Source organism: Ambystoma mexicanum, chromosome 4p (assembly GCF_040938575.1).
Source record: "Ambystoma mexicanum isolate Mex_15411 chromosome 4p, UKY_AmexF1_1, whole genome shotgun sequence".
Lineage (NCBI taxonomy): Eukaryota > Metazoa > Chordata > Amphibia > Caudata > Ambystomatidae > Ambystoma > Ambystoma mexicanum.
Genome location: NC_090927.1, coordinates 910,296,461 through 910,321,134, shown reverse-complemented (window position 1 = coordinate 910,321,134; position 24,674 = coordinate 910,296,461). Strand labels below are relative to the sequence as shown.

Below are 24,674 nucleotides of genomic sequence, written 5' to 3'. Positions count from 1 at the left end.
GCTGGGGGGGTTAGGCGGGAAAGGGACTCTAAGAACTTTTTGTCAAGTGATGCTGTTAGACTTGTGCTGTCACTGCTTTCTACTAATAAACATGTTCACCAGTCCACCGGAGCCGTGAGTGATTCTTTTTCCTCGTCACTGGTCCCCTAACTCTAGATCAGGTTTGTGGCCATCAATCTACTTCTTACTAGTCACCAAATGTGGCAGAGGGGTGAAAACATGCATTGCCTGATGTAGGCTGTGTCTAGTTTCTATTACTAATGTAGATTGTGTTTATATTTTCATATTCATCACACTGTACAACTAAGAAAATAGACTCAAGATCTTTAAAGTTCATTTTTTCGAAATCTTTAAGAAATGGCACATTGTTGTAATTTTCTCAGCAATCTCATACATTGGCTACATTTAGTAATTATTTTTCTGGGGACATCTGAAATAGCTCTGTAGAAGGTCACTTTCGTCATATTGAAAAGAAGAATAAATGACAGGCTATGATGTTCTTTGGATATCGCTCACAAGTACATGTGGCTTCATCAGGGTAATCGGGGCAAACGCGAAATATGTGTGTCGTGCTTACCTTTGCCAGAATACCGTAAAGGCGGGGTTTCTGCTGGTAGAGGAGGCTCCTTGTTTAGTCACTTCAGCCAATGTGGGCTGTTCATCAGTGGTGATTCTGCATCCATAACCAGCGCAGTATCCAGAAGTGTCCTGTGGCAGAAAACACTCAAAACCGCAACACGGATCCCAGTAGTTCTACCGAAATCCACACATTAAAACAAACTTGACCACTGACATTTTTCATGCATAACAAATAAAATGTGGGTACTCACAATGATTTATAAAACATCTGACTTTACATGTCACCCTGACATTACTTCCGGATTGTGACTCTCCTGTGATATTTTCTGGCTGGCGGGGAAACCAGATAGGAACGTTTATCCACAATAAATGGAGAGATCTGGTATGGAGAGATCTGGTACTAGGAACATTATTGTACAGTATTTATCTCATGAAATATACATAGTGTTACAGAGGTTTTATATCATACAGGGAAATGTAATCAACCCCTCTACAAAAATGTTCGTCCATAAACATAAGCACTTATTTAAAAAAATGCATCTAATTATTTCTGCCTGTGATCCACATGACTAACTTGCTTATTCATATCAATTATGTAGAAGTGTTATAAGGACAATATATAGTTCTTTGTTTAGGGATGCGTGAAATCATTTGTGACAATAAAGGCTTTTCAATCGTAAAATGTCAATTAGTTATCATTTTAATGTAATATATACATATATACATTACATACACTAGGCGTCTGAGTTATCATTACCAGCATTTTACTATACGTATTGCTACACTTATTGGGTCAAATCTACTAATCGGTTGCTTCATTAAAACTCCTCTTTGTGCGGACAGAAACACAAAATCCTCCAGAATCCAAACTATGCACTTTTACCAACAACATTTGCACTGCGCATGTGGTAGGCCTGCTAGGAGAAGACATGGCAGTGAGTGAGCCAATGTGCAGGGGTATTTATTGTGATATGCTGGATGCATGTAGAAGCGGGTGGCAGCCCTACAGGTTGCGTCCTGTGTGGCAAAGCACATCCCACCAGTGCTGCTTGCGTTCAGCCATACCAGAGGGATACTGGTGTGCAAACCCCAGAAATTTGACTACATAAAATAGTGTATGCCCAAAGACTCATGTTTATATTTTTAAAATACTCTGAGTTAACTTTCCCTGAGATGTTAAATTAGCATTCATGCTAAGTCCTGTGAGGTGATATAGAGTGCTCCTACAGGCATTGTATTGAAGGTTGTGTGTGCCCCTTTCATAAGGTTGAGAACAAAGACAAATTGGCAACTCCGCTTCACATCGTCTATAACCCACAAGTCCCCCTTAGATGAGTTCTGCATCACTGGGGGGGCTTGTAAGTGCCCTGAAGGTAGTCTCAGTGCCAATGCACCTGTCATCCGAACAATGCGTTCTTGAAGTACTGTAGTAGTAGTGTAGGGCTTCTGGAAAGCTTGATGAATGAATCCCATGCCATACCAGGCAAGACCCTGAAGATCAGAGCCTTCTGTAAGGGCAATGTAGAGTCGGCGACGGTGGCCTGAATGGAAACCGTCAAGAAGAGCCAGATCATGAAGTCTTGCCTGCGTTTTGCGGTTCTACAGATGAGACTCCGTTGCCATCACACTATCAAAAATATCCATAAAATGTTGCAGGATTTGGAAAACTGCCCCGACTGATTGATGTCTTTTCGTTGCGAGTTCTAGCAAAAAACACACCAGTAAATCAAATTGAAAAATATATACGACGCAGGGAAAATTAATCTAGAGTACTTATCAATCGCATGAGTGTTCTGGATGATTCGCAAACCCATGGGGCCTTTGAGTCTCCTCTTCCTGGCCGAGCTGGAGTCATTGGTCACGCCCATGTGCACCACTATCTTGTCTTGTCTATCCACGTCGTCACTCACGATCTGGTTGCGGGTGTAGCCAGCCAGGCTGTTGGCATCAGACTCACTGTAATTGCCATCCAGCATCATAGTCTTGGTATGAGGTAATCCACACGTGCAGGGATACTAGGAACAGAAGAAAGGACAAAGGGACTGAAAAGGGGCACAATATGGCTGAAGCAAAACATATCAAATAGAGATCATTATTATTATTATTATTATTATTTCTGTAGCGCCTCAACCCAGATGTAATCATGTCCTTGTCTTCTGGAGTGCGGATTGAACAACAGTGAGACTTTTAAATTTGAAATGATTTTGATTTGCCACAGTAGAACTCTCCAACAATTGTGATTAACACTGTGACATTTCTTTAACACTGCAGTTTGACATGTGCAATTAGCAACAGCTGGTCTGCATGACCTGCATAAAATACCGATTACTTTTATTAGATACATGTTTAAAACAAATAATTAAGTGGAGAAAAATGACTGCATCATCGTGACGCAGTCATGAATTGCAATTTTTGAGTGAATCAAGATTTTGGGACTGAGCCAGGCATTAGAGGTCACCTCGTGAAATATGAGATCCTGGGAGAGTGGGGAAGCAGAGGCTTAAGGATCAGAGGCAGCTGTGGAGGGTCTTCAGCTTGCTCCCCCACTCTGCCATCAGAGGGTGCTCTGGTGAAAGCCATCACTGAATAACTTTCCCAAGGGGAATGGTGAGACACATATGAATGTTAAATAGAAACATCAAATGCACACAGAGGTAGACCTTGTACCATGCACATGGGAATCCTGGCAGACAAGAAACTATTTACTAGAAGAGCCTGAAAATGAAGAAAAGAGTCCAACCTCTGTGATAAAGATTGGACAGGTGCATGGTTTGGAGGCTCTTAGCAGACCACCTGCAGTTAATTCTTTGGTTGTGACAGACTCCTGTTACAGGTCCTTACATTAAAGAGATGATTTTTCTTAGTCTCTGTATAGTGTATTACAGTGTAGCTTGAACATGGTCGTACAAACAGGTGCTCAAAGCACACAATGGGGGTCATTACGAGTTAGGCGGTAAGGGGTTAACAGCACCGGTAAAGATGTCGGATCCGTCAACCCCTTACCGCCTAATTAAGAGTTCTGCTCGTGGGACCCGCTAAGGCCGCCTGGTAAAACCAGGTGTCTTTAGCGGTTCTCGCGAGCAGACCAGGGTGCTAACAACGGGCCCGTTATTAACGGGCCCGTTATTAGCACCCTCCCCATTCCCATTGAGCCCTTTGGGGGCTCGAATGGGAATGGGGATGTACCGGGTTCGGGTTCCTTGAATGAGGAATAGTGGCATGGCTACCTCCAAACTTGTACTGACCCCCAATGTCTTTTGGGACCATTTTCAATGTAATTAATCCAGGGTTCACTGATAATTGAAGGCTGGAACCTAAGTACACATATTCTATAACCTTGCTCTGATATATATATTTTGACATTTTTTATTTGTGATACAGTTTATTCAACTTTACACATTAGAAAACATCTGACGTTTCCATATACACTTCCATGTAAAGCAATGAGACTATCACATTAAAAGTTAAAACATGTCCTCTACTTTTCTCCATAGCAAGGTAAGATAAATGATACAAGTGTGGTTACTGCCACTCATAAATTCACTCCACAGTGTATTTCCCGATGTGTCATCCACCATCCCAGCTGCTCGCCTTGCTTCCACCCTTCATTTATTCAGAGAACTGCACTCCCATAGCAGGTGTCTGACTGTTTCGAGATCATGTGTCCCACATAGTTGACAGTCCCTTTTAGCTCTAGAAGACCAATGCCAGGCACCCTCAATCTCCCCGGTTTTAGCCGTGTTGACTTTTAGCTCAAATATTCCCATATTAAGAAGATACCAACGAATTTGTTCTACAAAGCTGATGGAAATGTACAGCACAAATTCTTTAGCAGTGTGTTTTGTGTACAGGTTAACCATGGCTTGAGCCAGGTCATGCCTTGCAGGTGTACTCCTCATGTTTTTTTCAAATAGAGGAAGAGGCATATTTAGTGTATGCTCCGGTGCCCGCATTAACCACTTCTTAGCCAAGTTGTAAATTGCTCCCACTATGCTGCTTTTCATCACGGTTGGACGTGAGGAAAGGGGTCGACCGTCAGAGCCAATAGAGTATCTGCTGGTGCGCTGTTAAGTTTCTACAGAGTAGTTAGACAGCACATTAATACCCTAGATAGTAAGGGGGGTGTTGAATTCTAGGTGGATCATCTCAATCGCCGTGCACCTAGGTAGCTGCAGTAGACTTTTTAGTAGGTGTCTTTCCAGTTTGCCCAGCTCTACCAGCATGGAAGGCGCCCAGACTTCGGCGCCATAAAGTACCAATGATGTAATCTTGGACTGTTACAATTGAATCAGTGTACCAATCGACTACCCCCCACCCTTCTGCGCAAAAGAGCATAGTCCCCCTAAGGTGGCGTTAATTCTAAAACTGACCTCTGCAAAATTGACACTGCTGCTTAGTCTACTGTTCTGGTGCATTCCTAGATATTTGTAGGAGTGACCCACATTCAGCGGTTTACCATTAACCTCCCAGGTTCGTGTTTTTCTTTTCCTTCTCCCTGAGTCAAATATCATGATTTTAGTTTTTGTGATGTTTATCACCAGGGAGCTTTGCTCCGCATACACCGCTAATTTGTTCAGTGTGGCTTGCAGACCACCCGGTGTCTTGTCAGGTCTAAAATTACCAGGTCGTCCTCATATCCCAGCCATTGGATCGGTACTGATCCTAATTTGGGAGGGATAGTGGATGGATTCCTCAAGGCCTCGCCCAGGTCTGCCAAATATAGATTAAAGCACATTAGTGCAAGAGTACATCCCTGTTTCAGACCCTTGGATGTGGATATCCGCGAAGTAGTGCTGCCATGGTTATTCAACCTAATTTTGACCCTAGTTTGAGAATATAATAGGGTGAGCATTTTTAATAACCCTGGTGGTATGTGGTTACTTTCACGTTTACGCCACAACCTGATGTGGTCCACTGTGTCAAATGCGGCGCTAAAATCTATGAACGCTGCATACCCCGGGAGTTTCCTGAATTCTGCCTGCTGTATTATGGTGGTTAAGGCAAGGATGTTGATATACATACTCAAATTTTTTCGGAAACCAGTTTGGTTTAGGGGAATAATATTGGCCTCGTTCGTCCACGCCTCAAGATCTTTCAATAGTGTCCACGCAAATATTTTTGCCGGCACATCTAGCATTGCGAGGAGGTGATAATTATTGGGATCTGCATGTCTTCCCTTTTTTAGTATAGGCACAATTATACTGTCCCGCCACAGCTAGGTATCGTCTTTAGCTTCTCTATGCATTTAAACAGGTGGTATACTGCCAAGGACCATAAAACCTGTTCAGATTTTACAAGGGAACTGCATATCCCATCAGGGCCATGCGCTCTAGAGGTCTTGCTGTTCCCAATCAGCCCCAAGATGTCATTAGATTCCAGGCCGTATGACCAGTTGGCTGCAGGTGCCTTCCACCCTTCATTAGCTGGCAGCCCTCTGCCCAGAACCTTAGTGATATGGCCTATCCAGACCTGTTCTGGCACGACATGAAGTACCTCCCCACTATGCTCTTTTGCATAAACTATACACCAAAATGTTATTATATCATTTGTTAATGAAGAGTTTACTAGTTCTCTCCATAAATTACATTCTTTGGAGTATTTATGGCTTTTTAGCCATTTTAGGTATCTTATTTTAGCAGCTTTGGTCTCTTCACTATGAGAAGCCGAGAAGGTCACAGTTTTTGCAATATATCACAATTCTTCTCGCAGCTTCCTCTTTCTGTCTTGAATGGCGCTGTCATACTTATGAGAATGAAGGTTTATCCCCCCTATACGCTCCCTCCGCTGCTATCTGGTTTTACTCATGGAGCACTCCCGAATTTCCCCCCTGGCTTTTTCTCTGATATCGATGACGTTCCGCTACTATGCACTGAGCGCTTCACTGAACGAAACTGAAAACCACTGGTTGTGCATGATTTCATAATGATAGCAAAACAGTTGTTGACTGGTTCAGTGGAGGGGCTGAGGTGATGTGATATTGTTATGTCAGAGTTCCATTTTTGGTATTCCTTCTGGAAATTTAAGTAGTCACCTAAACTGTTTCTGGAATTTTGGTTTCTAAACTTTATTTCTGGTCTCAAAGAGACTTTGACAGAAGTCTCCCTGCAGCTGCAACTCCTTTATGGTATGCTGCCCTTAATAGCTCACATGGCCAATTGGACAGAGGTGCTTGCAAAGCACTCCATTTGTCATTGGATGTGTTTTTTGATCCATAAAGTCTGTTGGGGAGTAGATTGGTGGTAGGTATTTCATTTACGTTTCGCTACACCACTCTGTAGGCTTTTTATAATGATTGCAGAGATGTTCCCCTAAACAAGAGCAATGTGGAACTACCAAGACTATTTTAGAAGTCCAAATCCCCTGCTTTGTTGTTTTTATTTTTATCATTTCTGTGTTGATGGCATGAGGGTTGCAAAACATGTCTCTTTTCAGAGCCCACCAAGCCTATTGTATTAGTAAGGATTGCAGTTTAGGCTGGATCAGACTCTCTTACACAGAGGCGCAGACAGGGTAGGGCCTGAGCGGGCAAGGCCCACCCACAATCTGTAAATGCCCACTCAGCATCACTGTGTGGGCATTTACAGGTGGTAATCACTGTGGTGGGCCCAACTGCATTAGCTTCAGGCCCCATTTGTTAGACAATCCTGGCTACGCCACTGCTCTTACACAATTCAATCCACATTCGTTTGTGTGTGCCCAAAAAGGCTGAGTTTGGCTGGCCAATTCAGATTGGATTGCTGGGGAGGGCCAATCACCCACCCTTGCATGTGAATATCTATGTAGGCCCCATGCCACTTGAGCGATTTCTTACTTGGAACCTTACTTGGAGCCTACTGTAGATATTGGATATTCCTGATGATCTCCGAGCCTGTACTGCGGCTCTCTTGATTCTCCTGATGGTGAAACTCAACTTTACCGGACTGTGGAATCTTGCTTCAAGCTTTTCTTTGTCTTCCTTCCAGTGGGAATCATTGGACAATCTGTGCCTGCAGTTTCTGTTGTTTCCCTGAAGCCTCCTGGCCCAATGGCAATTACCGGACCTGAAGTGGGAGTTCCTGCTGCCTGGCTCGAATGTGATCCTGCTGGTTGTTTTCCATCTCTTTCGTGACAATCTTGCCTCAAACTCCTGCAGCTGCTTCGACCCATCCTATATCGAGTTCTTAAAGCCCTTTATCCTAAGAGGCGCACCCAAGCAAACTATTTTAATTATACTTCTGCGCTGCTGCTTTATAAGTTGAATAGCACTTTGTGGGCCACCTTGAGGGGGCCATCTAATGTGGACACTGTTGTGTCCTTCACCTAGCATTCCCCCTAGGCCATGCATGCAGACCCTGCAACAGGTACAGCAAACAAACTAAAAAGTGATGTCTAAACTGACTGCTCTACCTGCGGCTACTGGGCTTCCCTGACTGCTTTCTTCAGCCTTGCTCACTGTCCTCCTGGTCTTCTGACCTTCAATCCATCACTTGTTCTTCTCTCCAAGGTCTTGGGGCTTCATATGTAGACCTTCTTCAAGGCCCACCATGGTCCACAACCATTTCTTGCTAGGGGTCTCTTCTCGTCCTTTGCAGATGTCTGGCTCTGTGCCTCTGGTCATTGATCATTGGTCTGGATCACTTCCGGTGGGATCGCCAATACTCTCTTAACCAATGATTGCCCTCTCTTCAGCTCCTACGGCTGTAGGTAATACTTCCCTACTTTTTCAAAATAATATAATGTATGTAATGCAATGCGTCCTTTGTAGATAACCTTTCACCATTAGTATGGTCATAACGTGATGTAGGTTGAATGCCCTTGGGGGACCGGAGTCCAGCTATGGGAAGAATTTGAGGAGGGGCTAGTATGCATGTGCATGTTGGCCAATACGATGAGATGAGGGATGGCCAAGTCCCTGCTATCCACCCATGTCGAGCTGGCATGTGAATGCGTGGTGATAGGTAGTCTAGAGAGGGTATGTGAGAGCGAGAGAGACATTAGGTGTGCAGTTACTTATCAAAGTTTTGGCATGAATGGAAGCTGCATTCTTATGGCAGAGGTGTTGTGCGGAGTGTCTGCTAGTGGTGTATGATGGCAGATGTGTGCGGGTCAGCTGCGATCCACCATTGACAAATACTCAAATTTACCTTGCATCCAGAATTTCTATTATTCACTGGTAGAAAACAGATGAGACTCCACCATTGTGCCTGTTCTGGTGGAAATTGGATAATCAATAAGCCACGGACATACTTATCATGTCAAAATGGAGGCACCATGTGAAATATGGGAGTTGGAGGTGATCTGGGGACTGAGTTTGCAGCACTAACATGTCACTGTATCCACGGTTATTCGGTCTGATAATTGCGGTTACCGGAGAAAACGAGATTGGGAAATGAAAGTGCGTCACACAGAAGAACAAGTGCTTGTGGCGGTATGGGAGAGGGGTGGGGAGGCAAATGGGAGTTGGGGGCAGTGGTGGGACCTGGCCATGAGCAGAGGGGCACTTGGTGAGTGAGTGGGGTCCAGGGGAACATTTATTTTTTGCTGTTTTTTCCAATAATCCCAATAATCGCGGCTATACTCAAACTACAGATAATTGCAGCTACATGTAGTACATTGGTATTGGGAGAAAAAGGCAACCAAAAAAAGGCTATTTATACAGCTACATTGAGGTAGGGGGAGAATAATCACTGTCCATAGCTGAAGGCCATGGCCAGTGGCTTGGTTGCATTTTAAAAGCCTGAAGGCCTGGTAGTGTTGTAAAATATACAATAGGCACGGCCGAAGGCTGTGGCTGCTTCCTAAGGCCAAAGGCCGTGGCCAGTGGCCTATTAGTGTGAAAAAATAGAAAGTGGGCATGGCGGATGGCCAGGGCTAGTGGCCAAGGAGTGATTTAAAAAAACAGTGGCCACGTGGGCAAGGGTGAAGAGCATGGCTAATGGCTAGGGAGTGCTTAAAAACTACAGTGGGCACACCTGAAGGCTCTGGCCCCTGGCCATGGGAGAAGGCCATGACTAGTAGCCAGTTAGTGTTTTAAAAAATACAGTGGCTATGCCTGAGGACCGTGGCCATGGTGGAGGCTAGTGGCCCGTTACTGATTTCAATATACAGTGGGCACGACTGAAGGCTGTGGCCAGTGGCACCAAAGAAATACAGTGAGAATGGCCAGGGTCATGGCCACTGGCCATGGGCAATGGTGCTGAAAAATATACAGTGGGCATGGCCAAAGCCCAATGCCAGTGGCGCTGAAAAAACAATGGTATAACAAAACCCTTGAAATGCAAGAAAAAACCGTTTGTTAAAGGTTAAAGTGCAGCAAAGATGACTAAACATAACCCAACAAAACCCTTAAAATTCAGCGCATTGGGAAACTCAGGACCAGGTTTACTCAGCGTGTTCCCGTTCCAAAGTCCAAGAGTACTTATATATATTTTAATAGAAGGGATTCAAAATATGGGGGATATGGCATTGTGGGGGAGATCAATGGGAACGTGCCAAATTAAGCCAGTCCTGAGTTTCCCAATGTTTTGAATTTCAAGGGATTTGTTGCGTTATGTTTAGTCCCTTTGACTGCACTTTAACTAAAGTTTTTCCTTGCATATATGAATATATATACTACCAAAAAGTACCCGTTCTACGAACGGGTTCTGTGGACAGAGATCACAACACTCTCATCAATTGTTGACAATCAATGATCCTGTAGGTCGCTGTTCCGATTCGCTTATCGCTTGATGTGCTTTGAACTCAGAGGTAAACTGCACTGAGAATGGGCGTGTGTGGCTGGCTGACATACCCCGGAGCAGACGTTGAGGGGAGACGAGAGTTGGTGTGCTGCTGCATACTGAGGCCTACTGTGCTTTCTCCCCACCTGTTTCCTCACCCTGGCATGGTTCAGTTCGTTGTGGTGCATTGCAGTGCAAATGTCCCAGAAACCGTGCATTCTAGGTTTGAGGACCGGTCCTTCTACGGCCACATTGATGTTTCGCTGATTTCATGCAACCGTCTCATGTGTAAAGGTGCTGAAATCTGGGGAAATGGGTGGGGTGTCCAAACGTTATGTAGCCAGTAATGTGCAGAGGGTCCTAACAGGTGACTATGCGAAATCTGGTGCAGATTGGTGCAACTGTGTGGAATTGTATAAGGAACAATGCTTTGCCAAGCCACAAACCCACAAACTAATTTTGACTGAAATCTGGAGAACGTGTTGGGGTGTACAAATGTCAAGTAGCAAGTATTGTCCGAAGGGTCCTAACAGGTAACTATGCAGAAATTGGTGCAGATTGGTGAAACGGTGTGGAATTGTATATCGAAAACTGCTTTGCCAAGTCATAAAGCCACATGCAAATTTAGAGTTTTGCTGAAATCAGGGGAAAAGTGTAGAGTGTCCATATGTCATGTAGCCAGTAATGTCCAAAGGGTCCTAAAAGGTAACTATGCTAAATGTGGTGTAGATTGGTGGAACGGTGTGGATTGTATAAGGAAAAACGCTTTGCCATGCAGCAAACAAACCCACACATTTTCACTTTTATAAATTTAGATAGATTTACTTTTGCTGATTTTTACTCAACTAAACTTATAACTTTGAAAAAGATTTTTAATCAAACTTTTTTAAACATATGTGCCTCTTTGTTTTCTGATAACAGTCAAGCCACATCCCTTCTAAAATTAACACGATAACAGATATGGAAGACATCCAGTGTAATAAGAGGCTATTTGTTATACGTAGTTCATGTAGGGAACAGCTTGGTGGTAGAACACGTACCAATCCATGATAACAAAACATCACAACCTAACCATATTGCTCTTAGAAATTCAAATCCTATGGATTATACTATCAGGGCAAACAATTTCAAATTGCAGGCTATTAGCCAGGCACAAAACGTCACTCAACTCCTCAATGCTCCACATGTACATAGCACCCCATTTCTCACTCACCATGAGTACATCATCACACACCAGTGGTACGTACACATTTTTGAGTCCTGATACTATAGTTTATGAGGAACACGTTATTTTTTTTAAAAAAAACTATCTACAATTGACTAAACATGCAGAGTCATCATAATCCCAAGAGGATAAATGAAAACCATAGAATTTACAGAAATGTATGTGTGCTGTGCCCTAGGGTCCCACGCTTAGTAAAGGCACTAGATTTCAGATAGAAATTTAGAAGTGGAAGGGAGACAATCTTTAATCGGGTGAGAATCAAATGGTTAAGACCATCATGCTTCGAAATTAACAATATGCGAAGTGATAATGTTGGGAGAACTAGGTGCAAAGCAAGGTCTTCTGAACCAGACACCTTTCTGAGATGGTGGGTTCCACCAAGAATATAAACTGTTCAAGTCAACAAGCAATTTATCAAACTATGCTGTCACTTTGCATCAAAAGTATACAGCTGTATAACCATAGTAGACGAAAAGCAAGGAAACTAAGGTGTTTAGTTAAACACGGCCAACAAATATGTTGCAAATGCTTGACTCTCTTTAAGGTCAACATTCAAAATTGTGAGCCATCCTGAAGCATGGTCAAAAAATGGACACTAAGTAAACACCTGTAGTCCATACCGGAATCATCGGGTTAACCATATTTTAATCAGGATATTAGAAGAGTTCAGGCCATTCCTTCAGTCCTGTCGATCCATTTGAAATGGTTTATCTGCAGTTTGGAAATCAATTTACTGCTATTAGGGGAACACATTAGGTAGGGAAGGCTACTACCTGAGACACGCATCATTCCATGGACTAATTCATGGACACACCCCGTTAGGGAATGAGACTGAGAGATGGAGTGCAAGTGGAAATAAGTTTATATAAGTAAATGGTGCACGCAATGAACTCTGCTGCCCTGAGAGCGCTCTGCCAAACAATAGACGAGCAGCACATAATAAAGTTAGAAAGCATCACTGGTGACGACAAAGTATAGGTACACATTTCTGTAACACAATTGGAGGAATTAACTGATACCATATGGGTCTATAGTGACCAGTGGCTCTGGATTGATTGCTGCTCGGGTGTCTGTCCAGTGGCACGTGGGTCAGCTGGGCTCATCTCTGCTATGAAGGTCAGGGCGATGGTGCTCTCATTCCCTCTCTATCTAATCTAAAACAATTGGAATTTATGACATAAGACAAATGGTAACCATATAGTATTTGACATTAATGTCGATAGGTTCCTGAGCAAACAGATGGACATTCTAACCCTTCTACTCAGGAGGCCATAAAACACAGTGCCCTACCGCACCAGATGCCCACCCTGTGGGTCTTTGATCTGCCTGCTATCTCATGACTCTGGTGGACATGTATTTAGGTTTCGAGAGAATATATGGGCACATAGGATTAAGGCTCTGGGTGGGGGGGTTCCATCTGGTCATTCAAAAGGGGTCAGATTCGTATCTGTATGAAAGAGTAGAGGGGCATGGGCTCAGAAGACTACAGTCTGGCAAGGTGGGGGTTGAGGGAGCACAGGCAGTTTAGTGGGTTTTGACTAGTTTTTAGATCTTTAATGTACTAAATTGTATATTCATATTTATATCATGGCTGTGTTATTAAATGTTTGTGTTTTTCGTGGTATGTAATGATGCTCTGTCAAGGAAATTATTCTCTGTGAAATAAATGATCGATTGATTTATTGATACTGGAGTTGTGAAACTTGAAATATACTGTAATATTGCAAACTACACATACTGGGGTTGTCAAACTCAGAATATGGTATTCTGGGAATGTAAACATCCAAATATACTAGAGTTCTAAAAGTTGTTTTATTCTAGGATGTGTAAACTCAGAATAGAACAAGATTGTAAAAGATGAGAACATACATGATTGTACAAACTTGGAGTATATTGGGTTGTCACAGAGATTGCTGAGAAGTACTCTGCTATGCCACGCAGTACTGCACACTCCCTTGCGATAGCAATCACTGGACCCCACGGTACCTTAAAGTTTCCATAGCAAATGCTTGGTTCCCATTACGAACCAAACTCATCAGTGTTTGATGCTACAAGTTCTTCGCTCTGGAATCCTGCCCACGATAGGGCATGTAAGAACACGTACCAGAGAACTTTCCTCTTCAGTATCCCTATTCGTCTTTCGTGAAGAAACCCCACATTGCCTAACTACTAGGACAGTTGCTTTAGAGCACCAAAAAGAAAAATGTTGCATTGCGCCACCACAAATGTTCTTGACACTAGGCAACACGGAGCTCAGCATACGCTCACTCAGAGGGCTACATGTGGCACCAGCGCCCTTCTGATCAATCATCAATCTATTCCAGCATGTCTGCTGCTAGGAGAGCAGCACCGACATACCACGCTGCTCCACGGACGCGGCCAGTGCTCTTGCTGATCGCTCTTGCTGATTCCTGCTCTCAAGACTGCTCGGACAGCACAGAGCTCAGAAGTCAGCACTCACCGACAGCAAACCTTGTCGCCTCATCAACACTTCCAGTGATCAGTACCACCTCTCTTCACAGCCAGGCACACCACAGTCAGGCGCATCTGAAGGCTGGAACTTCAATTTGGCTCGCTGGCACTGCGCTCGTCAGCCCCTTGCAAACCTGTTAGGCCTGTGTCCGCAAACGCTGGCTGTAAGTCCACGTCCACTTGGCTGCCTTGCAGCCCAGACAGGCTTTTCTTAGCCTGACTGCTCCTGGCGTGATAAGAGGACACATCCACCAGCACCCTCTCTCTCAGCCAGATTCTCTTTCAACTATCATTCCCAGAACACCCCCAGGGGAACACTCACTCAACATTACGGATCAGGCACTCATGACCTCACACACAGCCAGGGCCGGTGCAAGGCGTGTGCAGCATGTGCGTCTGCACTTGGCCCTGTGCCTGCGTTTAAAGTGGGTGCAATTTACTATTGATGGCCTATTTAAGAAACCATTGTTGTGTTTAGAACTGCAAAGGGACATTTTTATTTTGAAAACACATGCAAAGCAGCAGTTAGCTGCCTACAATCTGGGCCTTCCTCCAGCAAAATTAAATATATTGCACAAAACTGTTTTAGCTATTTGCCTTTTTTCCCACATGTTTATATTTACCAAACCAAAAAGCGTTTTAGTAGAATGTAACATTGTCCTCACATTATACACGAAGCATGCAAGTGAGCCATGAATATTTACCAAGGATGTGCCAATAGAGGTTGTCATCCTGGAGACTGGAGGGGATATTTTCTCTGGTTCTGGCCCTCTACTGATTTTCAGGGCACAAGTCGATACATGTGAGTGGACAGTGACAGCCCCTTTTTTCAATGGGTGGAAGTAACCCCTTATTTGTGTTTTTGAGGTCAGCATTAAAAAAAAGTGTGCTTGCTCAAGAGGTTCTGCTACTAGGATTTCACACCAGGTTGTAATGTTTCCAATGCAGATGCTTACCTAAAAGAGCACATAAAAGTGCAATTAAAGCTCACGTCTCATGTTTGGATTTTGTTTTCTTTGGACTATTTCATTATACTTTTTGGGTTTAAAAGGTGGGCACCTTTTATACTTTGCTAGTGTAGTTATTTGAAATTCTCCTGTCGATTACCATGTTTTCACTGCTGCCTACATGCGTAGTGGTTATCTTGTGATGTCACATCCTGTGATGTCACTTCCTGTGATGTTATCAAATGCAAATTAAGGGGCCCCACACTTAATTTGCCGCACTTGGCCCTGAAAATCCTACGGCCGGCCTTGCACACAGCAGAGTTGAAGGGAAAGGCAAGTCACAACATATTTCCCCCCTTTACAGAATGAAAATGAACAGACCCAAAGGAACATACAAAACAGAAAAACGCAGGTAACACAAAAATGTCCTTCACACGTTCCACTCCATTCCATCAACAACAAGGATAAAACTCCATTCTCACCAAACCCCTCACCATCCTCACATCTAAGTGGGACAAATCTACTCCAGACCTGCCACCCCCTGTACTACTGAGGATAGTGATGGCACACAACAACTAAAGGAAATATACCAACCAAATTCTCACCACTCTCACTATTGCTTCCTCAAAACTGCTGACTAGTAACCACTCAATGTCAGCAACCCAAATTGCACCAGGTGTCCCACATCACAAACAACAAATGCCATAGGTGCGCAACACCCCCATTTGGTACTGGTTATCCACAGCCCAATGACAAATGGCACAGGTGAAAACCACCCCAATGAATACCGGGTGTCCAACACACTAATGACAGAAGGCACGGTGAACCACCCCCAAAAAGCTCTAGGTGTCCAACATCCCAAAAACGAATGGCAAACTAATGGCAAGGGTGACAAGCACCTACCAAATGGCGGGTGTCCAACACCCCAATAACTGATGGCACTGGTGACCACACCCAAAAAAGTGCTTGGTGTCCAACTCCCCAATTCAAATGGCATGGGCAACTAAACCCCCCCAAAAATGCTGCTGTCCAACACTCCAAATAACAAAGCGCGGGTAACCAAACCCGAAAAGAAAAAATGTACCAGTGTTAAACACAGAGAGGCACGGTCAAACACACACTGTATCTCTCCTAACTCACTCACTCACAGCAAGTAGGGCAGATAATAGCTAATTAAATAATTTGAAACTCTTCTTTGCAAGTACATGACCTGAACCTAAAATGTCTGGCAGATGATGACCCTGTGGAGGAAATAGTTAATTTATTTATGACACTGTCTTCAAAAGTTATGCTCTTCATTACAACTGGTTCCCGTTTCTTCAAAACCTAAACAGAGGCTACTTCATCCTATATATTCTCATAGCCCCCTCAAACTGGCCTGACATTACATCTTGAAAACATCTTACAGTAGGCCTCTCATGACAAAACACCTATTACAATGCAGCATTGGTACTGCCACTGCTCAGCTCTTCAATCACTCTCCCCTGTGCGAAAACGCCTCTCAATAACCCTTATATGACATGCAAGAAGAGTTATTCCTGTGGCACCCTCATGGCAGGGACAAGGTGAGAACTGCCAAACACCACCCAAGTACTTCACAGGACGCCTCTCAATAACCCTTATATGACATGCAAGAAGAGTTATTCCTGTGGCACCCTCATGGCAGGGACAAGGTGAGAACTGCCAAACACCACCCAAGTACTTCACAGGACGCCGAGTGACAGCTGTCAGCTTTCTGTCCTGAGGAGATGTCCTCTGCTGCGAGCCGCACCTCTGATGAAAACAGGACCTTCCTGTGTGCCCATACGTCCTACATCACGTGCACTGAATGCAAAGCAGCCCTATCCATAGAACACATAGCCGTGCAAACCTCTCAGAAGTCATCATTTAGATGAAAAGACCTCTCCTGGATCAATGTGTTCTCACGCACTACACACGGTGCTGTCCCGGAGGGAGTCCCGCCACTACTTCTCAAACCGCCAGCGTAATGTGCCCATATCTGGCATGTTCTCCTCATGACCATGGGTTTCACTTGGGGGACACCTCCACACTGCCAGCATAATGCACCCGGGCCCAGGGTGGTACCCCTTCTTCACGGCCACAGGCTTCGTTTGGAATCCACTTCCAGACGGCACCCGACGTCACCAGGGAGTGGCAACACTCATGTGCCTCCTTTACCTCACCCGGCCGGCCTGGCAGCTCGCCGCTCGCACTAGATCCATGCAGGCCCAGGACATAAAACATGCCCTGTGAATTTTGCTAAATGGCTTAAACTAGCACGGAGCACTCCTCACCAGCACTGCGTGTCTCATCAGCTCCAAGACACTTTTAAGCCACTCATTGCCTGTCTCCTCCAATGTACACATATGCACCCCTGCAGCTGCTCTTCAATTAAATTCAGCTGCCCCTTAAAGCCACGACTGGCCTTTGATAGCCCTCATCTGAAACTCAGGCCTTCATAAAGTAGATGGCTTTCAGACATAAAACCTAGAAGCAAAAGGTGCAAAAGTACACCAGCAATAAAGGCACTCTTTCTTCGACTGGTACACAGAACCGGTGACGAGACAGTTAGAGTCTAACTCCTGTGCGTTCAAAGATGCCCAAGAGAAGCAACAGGCAGAACTAAAAGAATTAAAAGCTGAATGTTTTAATCTGGGAATTCCTAAAATAGTGCAACCCTTGTTTTTCCAACATCATGCAACACCTGGGACTTTATAACATAGTCAGTGTCTATCTGAATTATAATTTAGTGAGGTCTAATGTATATTTACCTATTTCCTAATGATTATCACACCATATTCAACTATGCGCAAAACACTGTTTGCAGTTTGGTTTACTCAAAGCTGCTGTGAATATCTGAAACATAATAGTTTGTTTATTGAGAATTCGGTTGGTTCGCAGTGTTTTTGAACAAAATTCTTAATTCAGAGAGTTTTAGCATACCTTCTTTCAATAGCAATCATGATTAGTTCTCCTATGTTCATCATTCAATATATTTATATGAGACCGTGATCTTCAATAAATGCAGTCTTTCACATGAGTTCTGCTTGTAGATACTCTCTGTGACAAAAATGAGTCAATGTATCAATATTATTCTGATGGCTCATACATTTCACTCTTATTTCCTACTAATTGTAAATATGCATACATTTAACCACTGTTATCAGTTCCTAATCATCTCTACATCCATATTGTCCCACATACCTTAAATCTTTCTAATCTTCATACATACTCTTATTTTGGTCAATTTCTTGATGGTAGCGCCATTCATTTCAAGTGATCACAGTTCAAGGGTTTTTATTTAAGCAATATGCCCGAGCCGCAGGGGCATTACCGAGTGAAGTAATGCCCCCGCGGCGAGGGGCATATTGCTATTAGTACATCGGCCCACAAGACCGGGGTAATAAAAGCATCTTTTTCTATCCCAAAATGCTGCGGTGTTTCGGAACACAAAGAAAAAATGACAAAGAAAATGGTCGCCGGGAAGACCGTTTTCGCTTTCCATGTCAGCCATCGGGAGCGGATGCTCTGGGAACAGAAGTGCTCCCAGGGCGTTTGCTCCCGAAAAAGGACAGATAATAAGGTAAGTGGGGTTGGGAAGGTGGGGAGGAGGGGGAGGAGAGAGGGAAAAGAAAAAGAAAACGTACCTGAATCCCTGACGGGGGAGAATGGCAGCCCCCAGCCGTGTGGAGACTCGAAGCGAGGATGGCCTCATTTCGAGCCTCCTCATTGGCTGAGGGGCTGCCATGCCCCCGCCAGAGACAAAGGAATGGAATCCCTGACGAGGGGTTCCCCGGCGAGGTATGGACCTGGCGAGGGCCAATCAGAATGTTTGTTTCATTCTGGTTGACCCTTGCCAGGTAATAATTACTGTGTAATGGGTGAGAAAAACACCTAATCTAAACCTAAATCTAAGATGGGAGCAAGCTACGACCATCAAATAATAACAAGGCAGTCCTAGTGTGGGATAATGTTTACCAGAAAAGACAGAAGTGTTCACCAAATGATAAGTCAGGATGGTATGGCTAGTGTCTACCTTCCCCACATTTTCAGCACGAGACAAGGCTTGACTCTTCAGCATAGCACACTCCTGGGCCTTGTCAGCACGAGGTTACAGTTCCTTTGAACGATGCCAGGACCTTCTGGGGGCAATTCTCTTTTCTGCAAAGTCTCTTGCCTTAGAAGGCCCGATGGACCATAAACAACAAACAAAAAGTGTCTTCAATAACTCTTCACGTTGGGCGATTACTCTTTGCTTTTGGACCCCCTCAACCAGGCTTCTATTCTCTCAGTGTTAACCTCCCTCAGTCCGGTTCACTACAGCCTTTCACTCAAAACGTAACATTCAAAAGTCTCAATGTCGTTTTAAATAACTATCCACTGTGGACATCTCTCAGCCGGGTTCACACTTGTTGCCACAGTGTTTTTGGGTGTTTTATGCTTCACCCCCATTAGCCGGCTGTAAGGATCTGGTGTTATCCTGCATCCTAATGGAACCTGGAGTGAGTGTTGTGATTGACAATGGAATGTCACTGGTGAGAATGTTTATGTGTGCCTGGTGTTCTCTTGAAGGAAGTTGAGAGATGTATCCTGATAGAGTGCTTGGTCTATGAGATGTGGACTTTACCATCTGATAAATAATGACTCTAGAAACTGGATGTTATGCTTGGAAAGCATCCACGCCTTGATGTCAGAGTCATTTTGCTAAAACATAGAAGTCCACATTGGTGACTAGGGGCTGTGCTGGAGGGACAGCACAGGAGAAGAGACAAGCACTGCCCCCCAAACAAAGGAAGAACTTCTCTCTCAGGTAGGGCGAGCGCTTAATACTGTAGGTGCAGAAGAGCCCAGTGCTAAGGGCACAGGCGTAGGAAGTAAGGTGGTGCGCCAAAGCCAGGGGCGAGCTGGCCTGTCAGCAGTTAGACAGATCAAGCACAGTTGAAGTCAAGAGACTTTGGCAGGGCTGAGGGCCCAAAGAATGTTCTAAGGGGTTTGGAACCCAAGCTGTGGCATGGAGGATTTAGTGCCCAAGGCAGTAGCAATATGAAGAGGCCTGGGGTCTAAGTTACACCTAGATATATGGGAAGCCATGCTGTGCAGCTCGGGGCTTGGAGCCCAGGGCAGCAGCATCAGAAGAGTTTGGGAACCTAAGCTGCGCCTAGATTTTGGATGAAATATTTGTGGCTAATGTGCAAAGCGCCTGGAGCAGAGGAGGGTCCTGGGGGCCATTCCAGCGTTTGAGGGGGTTTGGAACCCGTACCTGCACCTAAGAGACTTGTAGCCCCTGAATACACTTGGGAGCTTGGAGCCCATGGCACTGTTGGAGGGGTTTGGAGCCCATAACCGTGATTAAAAAGGGGCTTAGAGCCCATTGAGGCGATACCATAAGGAGGTTAGAGCCAATTGGAGACTTGCTGCAAGGTTTGGAGCCATTTCCAGGAAGGGCTATGTGCCATCTGATGAGCATCAGTAATAAACATTGCAACTTTAGGGTTTGTAGTGAATGAAAAGAGTAGGGTGCTCCAACAGGGACAGGTCTTACCTTAGCGAAGTTGGTCTGTCATTCTGTGCTGGGATTAAGGAGGCAGCTGTGAAGCAAAGCTGAGAAAGTTGAGAGCGACGGTGATGAGCAGTGGGGCTCTGTTCCTGAGTAGAGATTGCAAAGAGGAAACGTGCTGAGTATAACACAGTGTTGGGGAGTGAGCTCTGTAGGCTACCGCCACATTCATCGCAGCGACCGTTGGAGGGGGCGGAGATCCTTTCTCTCTGGTTGCCCAGCTGTAATGGTGACGTCACACCATATGATCGAGGAGTTGGCGATGCAGTAGAATTATGGAGTGTCATAGGAGAATCAGAGCATCTGCGTGGCAAGGAAAGTCTGCCGTCCAGGATGACGGTTACTGCGGAAGCCAAAGAAGTAAGAATCTAAGTAAAGGAGCTTACAACGTGGTCCGATGTCATGCAGGGGCACTTCCTGGTTTGTAGCCGTATTGCGCGCGACGGCCGTAGCAAGGCAATTATGGCCTGCAGCATGTTAGGAAGCGGGCGATGAACCAATAACGCAATTAACGCCGCAATATAGGGAAAAACTGAGGCAGCGAAGGGCGTGCTGACAGTTAATAAACAGAAGTAAGGATACCAGCAAATCAGTGGAGACAAATTGTCCTTACAAATGAGAAGAGGTGAGCAACGGATTCAGCATTGCAAATAAAGTTAGGTTGCCGATCTGCTGAAAATGTGTTTGCAGGTCGGGTGGCCAGTTGGAAGAGGGGCCGTGTCCCCGAAGGTACTGTTTGTTTAAAGATGTGGACACAAGGAGCAAAGAACGCAGTTATTCATTTCCTTTGCTTTTGGAGGATTTGTTTATTAGTAAAATAGCAGATTAAGTTTAGTTTGGTGTTAAATGCCATGTGAGGCATGTATAACATTTAAAGAGCGTGAGAACGTGAGAGGGTGAGCCTGAAAATGACAAGTGTAGTTTCTTGTGGGAAAAGTTGTCCAGGTAAATGGGTACTCCATGAAGGTGTCGAATGCTGAGGAGCAGAGAACAAGGTTTATAATGTTTTATTTGAATTTAGGTTCCAAGGGTGTTTGTGCTCAGTCAGCCAAGGGAGTGAGAGATTTAAATCCTGATGTGAAGGGTTTTAAAGGAGGTGTAAAGTGACATTTTTGAAGGAGTGATTGAAACATGCGTAGTTTTAGTAATATTCTGAAATGTTACTCAGTATTTATGTTGTAGGAACATTTGAGATGAGAGATCTTTTTCAAGTGGTGATCCCTGATATTGATAGGTGTGCACGGATGGAGTGTAAAAGTTGTGGCCTCTTTTAAAAAATGCTTAGTAGTGAAAAATATAGTGTTACAGGCATGTTTAACTAACACACTTTTCCTTCCACAGATGGACTTTTATTGAAGTATAGGTTGCGTAGTTAGCATTGCTAGAGTTTAGTAGGTGGAAACTAGAGTAGAGTTCTCTGCACTAATGTTTTCTCCACAGGTGGGACTTTTGTAATGCAGAATTATTCAGATTTTGGTTATGTTAAAGGTAAATGTGCTGATGGTTAAGAAAAGTATATGGTTGTTGTGTTTAGAACCTTTACAGTAGTTTGTGATGATAATATGAAGAATTTAGCAGAGTTTATTGATGTTGGTGTGATGCTTGTGTGTGTATGAAGTGTGGTTCTCCCTAAAAGGAGCTTGAGGTAGTGAGGAATACTTTCAACATGGGCACAATAGGGGTGAAGGAGTCACTTAGTAGTGTAGTAGATACCCGAGTATCAGGGATACTCATCCTAGTTGGAGGTGGTCTGTGTTGAGGCACATACCGGTTTGATGTGAGGGAGTTGTGTGTGTGTTCGATTGTGGGATGTTGAAGTTTAGATTAGGATGTGAGGCATGGGTGCCTCTATGTTTGTTTGAAAAGTGTAGTAATGGCTTTCAGTAGTTGGATGCCTCTTCTTCACTTAGTAGAAAGAGGAAGGGGCATTGGTTTTTATTGTGTCACATGGCGGTGTGGATTTTCAGGGAATATAGGAAGCAGTTAGCAGAATGTTCTTAGTTTGGAGAGACGATGCAGGTGCATCGAACTTGTGGGTGTTTGCGTGTGTGTGCTGTATATAGCTGTTATGTATAAATTAACTGGTTGTTTTTTTTTATATCTCTAAGGTGGGGAGATATGCAAGGATCTGGTCTTATCCTGCATCCTAATGGAACCTGGAGTGAGTGTTGTGCATGGCAATGGAATGTCACTGGTTAGAATCTTTATGTGTGACTGGTATTCTCTTGAAGTCAGTTGAGAGATGTAGCCTGAGAGAGAGTATGCCAGTGCTTGGTCTATGAGATGTGAACTTTACCATCTGATAAATAATGACTCTAGAAACTGGATGTTATGCTTGGAAACTGATTAAAGAAGTTACTCATCCACACCTTGATGTCAGAGTCATTTTGCTAAAACCTAGAACTCCACACAGGCATCCCTCAGCCGGGTTCACATAGCCATCCCAACACAGTTCATTATTTGCTCATCCCATCAGAAAGCAGGGTTCCCTTCCCCTAGCTTTCTCTTGGCATCAATCTGTTGGGTTAAAATTGCCATTTTAATACAGTTCAAAAGAAAGTCATTCTGGACCCCTTGGGTTCTTCCTTAACCCAAGTCTGGGTCTCAGCCCCCAGTCAGGCTTTCTCTTAAGCTCCAATCAGGCTTCACACAGCTCTATCATCACAATAAATTCCTCCATGTTTCAAAGTCTTTCAAATGTACAAGCAGTTTTGCTGGACCCTCGTATGACCACCTTGGCACTTCACCGTGGCCTACTCTAAGGCCTCTTGGTTCTCGTAGTTTCAATCAAAACAAAAAGGCTCCAGTTAGAGTCCTTCGAATGAACGCCTACGCAACGCCGGACCACTCTGCATCTGGACCTTTACTGGTCTTTCTTTTAAGTTCAAACACACAAGTTATTTGTTCAACAATGTTGCCGCTTGCAACCTTGGGCCCAGCACAGTTCTGTTTACTATCAGTCTTCTCTGACTTACTGGCTGTGCTGAACTGTTGGCGTTTCTTGTCTCGGGAGCCAAGGACGGCACCACAGCAGCAATCACTTCTCCCCGCTTTGGCTATCAGCATAGGAGGGCCCCATGTGCCATTGACACCTGTCACACCACATGCCTGCTGGACTTCCCGGCCTCACTATTACCCTTTCAGAGGCTTTGTGGGTTCGAGTTGAAAAGGGCAAGGGCAATTCCTTCCTCGTCGTTCCTCCAGGTTACGCCGCCTTTCTCCTCCGTTTGAACTGCTGGTCCGGAATAGCTGCTTCCTCTTGCATTCAGCCTTGCTCAGATTGTGCTCTCATGCTCCGCCTTTTAACCCTGTGGGGAAGGGAAAGGGCCATCAGGTGTGCCTAGTTATTGTCAATTGCCTGACTCTGCCTGACCCTTGTGTTGGGACATGGCAGGTAAATGGCTCTGTTGTTAGTCTGTTGTCTTTCACGGTGTAAAAAGTGTTTGTGTTGGAAAAGGGGGGGGGGGTGAGTAGAACTTCTGAATATCCTATGGGGTAGGATGGGAAAAAGCTGTTATTAAGGGGGTACCACAGCTCACCCGTCGGTGTCCCACTTACAGTCCCAGAGGACCCTCCATCCAGGTGATCCTCCCTCACTGGTCTATTCCCAGGAACTGGATCCAACAGCGATGGCCGTGTCCTGGCCACCTGGCTGACAGATTCCCCGGGGACATTGAGTCCTTCCTCTCTTTTTACCATCTGGGCTGCCTCTTGACAGCTGTACCACACCAGTTGGTTGCACAGTGGGCCTGCACCTTCTTGTACAATCTTCTTTGACTCAGTATTATTTTGCATTCAGCTTCAGTAAGTCTCCCTCTCCCTCATCCCAGTCTTATCAAAGATACCCTCTGCTTTACTATAACATATAATGGTATGGGGAACCCAAGGGACATGCTTGGGGGATGAGGTGAGTGGGGACACCAAAGAGGTAAATGGATACTGCGTTCTCCCTGAGCCATCGTCACCAGTCCCAGGAAGGATTTCCCTCCCCATGAGATCCACCTGATGAGTACCAGCCCCAGGGGGAATATCGGGTAGCAGCCTCACCTCCTTGGCCCCATGGAAAGGGGCCTCCCCATGGAAACGGGGATAATACCCTGGGATTTGTCACAATATGCACGTGAGCACTTGTTTGCTTGGGTGTGCATGTGAATGAGCTAGTGTGTATATTGCATGGGTGCGCGTGTGAATGAAAT

The 24,674-nt window shown here is 44.7% G+C and overlaps 1 protein-coding gene across 1 annotated transcript in view; it reads right to left on the bottom strand.

Moving 5' to 3' along the window:
• Positions 1-399: 399 nt before the first annotated feature.
• The window catches only part of GABRR2 (gamma-aminobutyric acid type A receptor subunit rho2), a 633,724-nt gene continuing 609,449 nt past the window's right edge, over positions 400-24,674 (bottom strand). Inside the window, exon 9 of the mRNA XM_069606506.1 lies at positions 400-2,594. Within this exon, the coding sequence (XP_069462607.1) occupies positions 2,283-2,594 (312 nt within the window). The 3' untranslated portion in view covers positions 400-2,282. The remainder of the gene's footprint in view (positions 2,595-24,674) is intronic.